General features: G+C 46.5%; 1 protein-coding gene across 1 annotated transcript; it reads right to left on the bottom strand.

The window, feature by feature from the left end:
* Positions 1-6,573: 6,573 nt before the first annotated feature.
* On the bottom strand, positions 6,574-7,213 carry LOC143804115 (chromobox protein homolog hpl-1-like). Its single transcript, XM_077281867.1, has 2 exons — positions 7,107-7,213; positions 6,574-6,902 (listed from the first exon to the last, which is right to left on the bottom strand). The coding sequence occupies exons 1-2, from the start codon at positions 7,206-7,208 to the stop codon at positions 6,657-6,659; spliced, it is 348 nt and encodes a 115-aa protein (XP_077137982.1). The 5' UTR covers positions 7,209-7,213; the 3' UTR covers positions 6,574-6,656.
* Between the last annotated feature and the right edge of the window lie 882 nt (positions 7,214-8,095).

Raw genomic sequence — 8,095 nt, 5'->3', positions numbered from 1 at the left:
CCTCTCTGTATAATGTGATCTTTAGCGTGATTGTTGTTTCTGGAAAAAAAGGAGCATAACATTGGTTAAAAACCCCTGCAGCAGAGGGTTATGTGTGTCAGTTTTGGTCTTGCGTGCAGGCAGAGCAGAAGGCTTTGCAGAGCTCAAACACACAGGGCCAAGCGGAGCTAAAAGGTCTGTCACCCTCAGCGTACACGGCGGTGCAGTTGCCCACAGGAACCCGTCACGGACTGTGTTTGTTTTTCCCGGCTGTGATCCAAAGGATCTGATGTACTTTTTGTATTGTGAGTACACCATTTGTAATAATTATAGGGGATAACTCAGGAGACTCTTTGCGTGGAACAAGACAACTACAGGACACAGTTTTATAAGTGGTAAAGTCTATATTATCACACGGTGATTCAAACAGGTGCAGAGAGAAACTCAAGTCCACAACACTTGGTGTGTTGTGATTTTGCTTTTTGCTCCCTCTAGTGGTTACTAGTTTTTTGACTCTGGTTTTTCTGTCATTCCTTTTATCCGCACCTGAGGTCGTTAGTTAAGGGCGTAGCTATATAAGCTCCCTGGACCTTCAGTTCTGTGCCTGGCAACGTAGTTATCAGAGCTAGTCTGCTGTGCTCTTGTCTACTGATCCTGGTTCCAGAAAATATCAGCTAAGTCTGCTTTTTGCTTTTGCTATTTGTTTTGGTTTTTGCATTTTTGTCCAGCTTGTTCCTAATCTGCATCCTGACCTTTGCTGGAAGCTCTAGGGGGCTGGTGTTCTCCCCCCGGACCGTTAGACGGTTCGGGGGTTCTTGAATTTCCAGTGTGGATTTTAATAGGGTTTTTGTTGACCATATAAGTTACCTTTCTTTATTCTGCTATCAGTAAGCGGGCCTCTCTGTGCTAAATCTGATTCATTTCTGTGTTTGTCATTTCCTCTTACCTCACCGTTATTATTTGTGGGGGGCTTCTATCCAGCTTTGGGGTCCATTTCTCTGGAGGCAAGAAAGGTCTTTGTTTTCCTCTACTAGGGGTAGCTAGATTCTCCGGCTGGAGCGTGTCATCTAGAATCATCGTAGGAATGATCCCCGGCTACTTCTAGTGTTGGCGTGAGGAGTAGTTATATGGTCAACCCAGTTACCACTGCCCTATGAGCTGGTTTTTTGTATTCCTCAGACTTCCACATTCCTCTGAGACCCTCGCCATTGGGGTCATAACAGTTTGCCAGGCCAGTATTAAATGTTTAGTGCATTGCAAAAGAGGGATTATAAGAAAGAAGATTCTGAGTTTTTTTTTTTTTTTTCTTTCTTCTTCCCCTTTACCTCAGAGTGGCTATGCTTGCTGCAGACATGAATGTCCAGACCTTGATTACAAGTGTGGACCAGCTGGCTACTCGTGTGCAGGGCATACAAGACTATGTTATCAGAAATCCTAGGTCTGAACCTAAAATACCGATTCCTGAACTGTTTTCCGGAGACAGGTTTAAGTTTAGGAATTTCGTGAATAATTGTAAATTGTTTTTGTCCCTGAGACCCTGTTCATCTGGAGACTCTGCTCAGCAAGTAAAAATTGTTATTTCGTTCTTACGGGGCGACCCTCAGGATTGGGCTTTTTCGCTGGCGCCAGGAGATCCGGCATTGGCTGATATTGATGCGTTTTTTCTGGCGCTCGGTTTGCTTTATGAGGAACCCAATCTTGAGATTCAGGCAGAAAAGGCCTTGCTGGCTATGTCTCAGGGGCAGGACGAGGCTGAAGTGTATTGCCAAAAATTTCGGAAGTGGTCCGTGCTGACACATTGGAACGAGTGTGCACTGGCCGCTAATTTCAGAAATGGCCTTTCTGAAGCCATTAAAAATGTTATGGTGGGATTTCCCATTCCCACAGGTCTGAATGATACTATGGCACTGGCTATTCAAATTGACCGGCGGTTGCGGGAGCGCAAAACCGCAAATTCCCTCATGGTGTTGTCTGAACAGACACCTGATTTAATGCAATGTGATAGAATCCTGACTAGAAATGAGCGGAAAATTCATAGACGCCGGAATGGCTTGTGCTACTACTGTGGTGATTCTACACATGTTATCTCAGCATGCTCTAAACGTATATCTAAGGTTGTTAGTCCTGTCACCGTTGGTAATTTGCAACCTAAATTTATTCTGTCTGTAACTCTGATTTGCTCACTGTCATCTTATCCTGTCATGGCGTTTGTAGATTCAGGTGCTGCCCTGAGTCTCATGGATCTCTCATTTGCTAAGCGCTGTGGTTTTACTCTTGAACCATTGGAAAATCCTATCCCTCTTAGGGGTATTGATGCTACGCCATTGGCAGCAAATAAACCGCAGTATTGGACACAGGTTACCATGTGCATGACTCCTGAACACCGCGAGGTGATGCGTTTCCTGGTTTTGCATAAAATGCATGATTTGGTTGTTTTGGGGCTGCCATGGTTACAGACCCATAATCCAGTCCTGGACTGGAAGGCTATGTCAGTCTCAAGTTGGGGCTGTCGTGGTATTCATGAGGATTCCCTGCCTGTGTCTATTGCTTCTTCTACGCCTTCGGAAGTTCCGGAGTATTTGTCTGATTATCAGGATGTCTTCAGTGAGTCTGAGTCCAGTGCACTGCCTCCTCATAGGGACTGTGACTGTGCTATAGATTTGATACCAGGCAGTAAATTTCCTAAGGGAAGACTGTTTAATCTGTCGGTACCTGAGCATACCGCTATGCGTTCATATATCAAGGAGTCTCTGGAGAAAGGACATATTCGTCCGTCTTCTTCCCCTCTTGGTGCGGGATTCTTTTTTGTGGCAAAAAAGGACGGATCTTTGAGACCCTGTATTGATTATCGGCTTTTAAATAAGATCACTGTCAAATTTCAGTATCCTTTACCGCTGTTGTCTGACTTGTTTGCCCGGATTAAAGGTGCCAAGTGGTTCACCAAGATAGACCTTCGTGGTGCGTACAACCTTGTGCGCATTAAACAAGGTGATGAATGGAAAACCGCATTCAATACGCCCGAAGGTCATTTTGAGTACTTGGTGATGCCTTTTGGGCTCTCCAATGCGCCTTCAGTTTTTCAGTCCTTTATGCATGACATATTCCGGAAGTATCTGGATAAATTTTTGATTGTTTATCTGGATGATATTTTGGTTTTTTCTGATAATTGGGATTCGCATGTGGAGCAGGTCAGGTTGGTCTTTAAAATTTTGCGTGAAAATTCTTTGTTTGTCAAGGGCTCTAAATGTCTCTTTGGTGTACAGAAGGTTCCCTTTTTGGGGTTCATTTTTTCCCCTTCTGCTGTGGAGATGGACCCAGTCAAGGTCCGAGCTATTCTTGATTGGACTCAGCCCTCGTCGGTTAAGAGTCTTCAGAAGTTCTTGGGCTTCGCTAACTTCTACCGTCGTTTTATCGCTAATTTTTCTAGCATTGTGAAACCTTTGACGGATATGACCAAGAAGGGCTCCGATGTAGCTAACTGGGCTCCTGCTGCCGTGGAGGCTTTCCAGGAGTTGAAACGCCGGTTTACTTCGGCGCCTGTTTTGTGCCAGCCTGATGTCTCGCTTCCCTTTCAGGTTGAGGTGGATGCTTCAGAGATTGGAGCAGGGGCCGTTTTGTCGCAGAGAGGCCCTGGTTGCTCTGTTATGAAACCTTGTGCCTTTTTCTCTAGGAAGTTTTCGCCTGCTGAGCGAAATTATGATGTGGGCAATCGGGAGTTGTTGGCCATGAAATGGGCATTTGAGGAGTGGCGTCATTGGCTCGAGGGTGCTAAGCATCGTGTTGTGGTCCTGACTGATCACAAAAATCTGATGTATCTCGAGTCTGCTAAACGCCTTAATCCGAGACAGGCCCGCTGGTCATTGTTTTTCTCCCGCTTTGATTTTGTTGTCTCGTATTTACCAGGTTCAAAGAATGTGAAGGCCGATGCTCTTTCTAGGAGCTTTGTGCCTGATGCTCCTGGAGTCGCTGACCCTGTTGGTATTCTTAAAGATGGAGTTATCTTGTCAGCTATTTCTCCGGATCTGCGACGTGTGTTGCAGAGATTTCAGGCTGATAGGCCTGAGTCTTGTCCATCTGACAGACTGTTTGTCCCGGATAAGTGGACCAGCAGAGTCATTTCCGAGGTTCATTCCTCGGTGTTGGCAGGTCACCCGGGAATTTTTGGCACCAGAAATCTGGTGGCCAGGTCCTTTTGGTGGCCTTCCTTGTCAAGGGATGTGCGGTCATTTGTGCAGTCCTGTGGGATTTGTGCTCGAGCTAAGCCTTGCTGTTCTCGTGCCAGCGGTTTGCTCTTGCCCTTGCCTGTCCCGAAGAGACCTTGGACACATATCTCCATGGATTTCATTTCTGATCTTCCGCTATCTCAGGGCATGTCCGTTATCTGGGTGATATGTGATCGCTTCTCCAAGATGGTCCATTTGGTTCCTTTGCCTAAGCTGCCTTCCTCTTCCGATCTGGTTCCTGTGTTTTTCCAGAACGTGGTTCGTTTGCACGGCATCCCTGAGAATATTGTGTCAGACAGAGGATCCCAGTTCGTTTCCAGGTTCTGGCGATCCTTTTGTGGTAGGATGGGCATTGATTTGTCGTTTTCGTCTGCTTTCCATCCTCAGACTAATGGACAGACGGAGCGAACCAATCAGACTTTGGAGGCTTATTTGAGGTGTTTTGTCTCTGCTGATCAGGACGATTGGGTGACATTCTTACCGTTGGCTGAGTTTGCCCTTAATAATCGGGCTAGTTCCGCCACCTTGGTTTCGCCTTTTTTCTGCAACTCTGGTTTCCATCCTCGCTTTTCTTCGGGTCATGTGGAACCTTCTGACTGTCCTGGGGTGGATTCTGTGGTGGATAGGTTGCAGCGGATCTGGAATCATGTGGTGGACAACTTGAAATTGTCACAGGAGAAGGCTCAGCGCTTTGCCAACCGCCGCCGCGGTGTAGGTCCCCGACTACGCGTTGGGGATTTGGTATGGCTTTCTTCCCGCTTTGTTCCTATGAAGGTCTCCTCTCCCAAATTTAAACCTCGTTTTATTGGGCCTTACAAGATATTGGAAATCCTTAATCCTGTATCTTTTCGTCTGGATCTTCCTGTGTCATTTGCTATTCACAATGTATTTCATAGGTCCTTGTTGCGGCGGTACATTGTGCCTGTAGTTCCTTCTGCTGAGCCTCCTGCTCCGGTGTTGGTTGAGGGCGAGTTGGAGTACGTGGTGGAGAAGATCTTGGATTCTCGCCTCTCCAGGCGGAGGCTTCAGTACTTGGTCAAGTGGAAGGGCTATGGTCAGGAGGATAATTCCTGGGTGGTCGCCTCTGATGTTCATGCGGCCGATTTAGTTCGTGCCTTTCATGCCGCTCATCCTGATCGCCCTGGTGGTCGTGGTGAGGGTTCGGTGACCCCTCACTAAGGGGGGGGTACTGTTGTGATTTTGCTTTTTGCTCCCTCTAGTGGTTACTAGTTTTTTGACTCTGGTTTTTCTGTCATTCCTTTTATCCGCACCTGAGGTCGTTAGTTAAGGGCGTAGCTATATAAGCTCCCTGGACCTTCAGTTCTGTGCCTGGCAACGTAGTTATCAGAGCTAGTCTGCTGTGCTCTTGTCTACTGATCCTGGTTCCAGAAAATATCAGCTAAGTCTGCTTTTTGCTTTTGCTATTTGTTTTGGTTTTTGCATTTTTGTCCAGCTTGTTCCTAATCTGCATCCTGACCTTTGCTGGAAGCTCTAGGGGGCTGGTGTTCTCCCCCCGGACCGTTAGACGGTTCGGGGGTTCTTGAATTTCCAGTGTGGATTTTAATAGGGTTTTCGTTGACCATATAAGTTCCCTTTCCTTATTCTGCTATTAGTTAGCGGGCCTCTCTGTGCTAAATCTGATTCATTTCTGTGTTTGTCATTTCCTCTTACCTCACCGTTATTATTTGTGGGGGGCTTCTATCCAGCTTTGGGGTCCATTTCTCTGGAGGCAAGAAAGGTCTTTGTTTTCCTCTACTAGGGGTAGCTAGATTCTCCGGCTGGAGCGTGTCATCTAGAATCATCGTAGGAATGATCCCCGGCTACTTCTAGTGTTGGCGTGAGGAGTAGTTATATGGTCAACCCAGTTACCACTGCCCTATGAGCTGGTTTTTTGTATTCCTCAGACTTCCACATTCCTCTGAGACCCTCGCCATTGGGGTCATAACATTGGTGTAAATATTAAACGCAGCTTAGCAGTCAATAGGAAACTTCAGATGAAAATGCAATGGAGCAGAAAGTCTATGAAGCACAGTTATTCTTGAGGATACTTGACACAAATAAATCCTTGTCTTAGTCCAAACACAGATAGATAAGCTTATAAGGCAGTTCAAATCATATCTTAGCTCAACCAGGGAGGCCTGTTAATAGTCTCAGGTTTTTGCAGAGCAGCAAACGCTTACATGTCCAGCAAATGCAGATGGAAGTAAATACGAGCAACAGATGAAGGAGGATTACTGGAAACTGGTGCAGGTTCACAGGAGCAGGTATATAGCCAGGGAGTAATCAGAGGTCAGGAGCTGGATGCAAGGCAGAATACTCTAGCACAGACTGAAGGCTGGGTGGAGTTTTATAGCAGGAAGACACAGTGCACATGAGACCAAAGACGCCATCTTGGAAAAGGGCAGTAATGCACAAAAGGTAAAAAATGTTCAGAGTCCTGACATTACTCCCTCCTTAGAAGCGGCCTGAGGACGATCCTGGACCTGGTTTCTCAGGGAATCTCTGATGAAAACGAGAAATCTTCTGTTGGGCATTGATGTTTTCCACAGGTTCCCAAGAGTCTTCCTCAGGGGGATATCCCTGCCATCTTATCAGATATTGGAGCCGATTCCTGCGAATCCTGGAATCAATAATTTCCTCCACCACAAATTGTTCTTGCCCATCAATCACCACAGGCTGCGGAGGTGGCACAACACGTCCCTGGAAGGTATTAGGAGATACAGGCTTTAGTAAAGATACATGAAAAACTGGGTGTACCTTCATAGTCCTAGGTAGCTTCAGTCGGCAGGCCACAGAGCTCACAATACCGTTGATCTTGAAAGGGCCAATGAATTTCTGCCCAAGTTTTTGTGAAGGAACGTTTAACTTCAGATTCTTAGTTGCTAACCACACGGAATCTCCTACCTTGAACATGGGTGCAGGTTTACGGAATCTATCAGCCGATCTCTTATAACGTTCTTGAGCTGTGGTCAGGGATTCCTTCAGAACCTCCAGATTTTGCCTCATCGCAGTCAGCCTTTCCTCCACTGCCGAAACCGGAGAATTAATTGGAGACCTAGGTAAGATACACGGATGATAACCCAGATTGGCAAAGAAAGGTGTAAATTTAGTGGAAGCGCTCTGAGAATTATTATATGAAAATTCGGCTAACGGCAGCAACTCCAACCAATCATCCTGGAGATGGCTGACATAGCATCTTAGATATTGTTCCAGCGTCTGGTTGGTACGCTCAGTCTGACCATTTGTCTGGGGATGGTAAGCGGAAGAGAGACAGACATTAATATTGAGTGCAGAGCAAAACCCCTTCCAGAATCTTGAAGTGAACTGTACTCCACGGTCAGAGATGATCTCATCCGGAACCCCATGCAACCAAAAGACATTCTGTATAACCAAGTTCACTGTATCTTTAGCTGAGGGGAGGCCGGTGCACGGAACAAAATGAGCAGCTTTAGTCAGGTGATCAACTACCACCATGATTGTATTCATGCCCCCTGATGTAGGCAGCTCCACAATAAAGTCCATTGATATAGACCTCCAAGGGCGGGACGGAACAGGTAATGGTTGTAGAAGACCCGTAGGTGCCACATGAGGAGTCTTGTAACGGGCACATACCTCGCAAGAGAGAACATAGTCCTTGGTATCCTTCAGGCAAGTTGGCCACCAGAAGAATAGGCTCAGGAACTCTTGTGTCTTCCGTACCCCCCTGTGAACAGCCAACTTGGAGTCATGTACCAACTTGAGGATCTGCAGACGGACGACCTCAGGGACGTAGATACATCAATCTCTGAACCACATGCCACCCTTAAAGACAAGATTAATATCCACAGGTGGGCTGGCCAGAAATACATCACCTTCATAGGCCTCCCTGCAATCTTTCCACAAGTCCTGATCGT

This window comes from Ranitomeya variabilis, chromosome 2 (assembly GCF_051348905.1).
Source record: "Ranitomeya variabilis isolate aRanVar5 chromosome 2, aRanVar5.hap1, whole genome shotgun sequence".
Classification (NCBI taxonomy): Eukaryota; Metazoa; Chordata; class Amphibia; order Anura; family Dendrobatidae; genus Ranitomeya; species Ranitomeya variabilis.
Note: the sequence above shows the minus strand (reverse complement) of the source record. Positions and strands in the feature narration are given on the sequence as shown.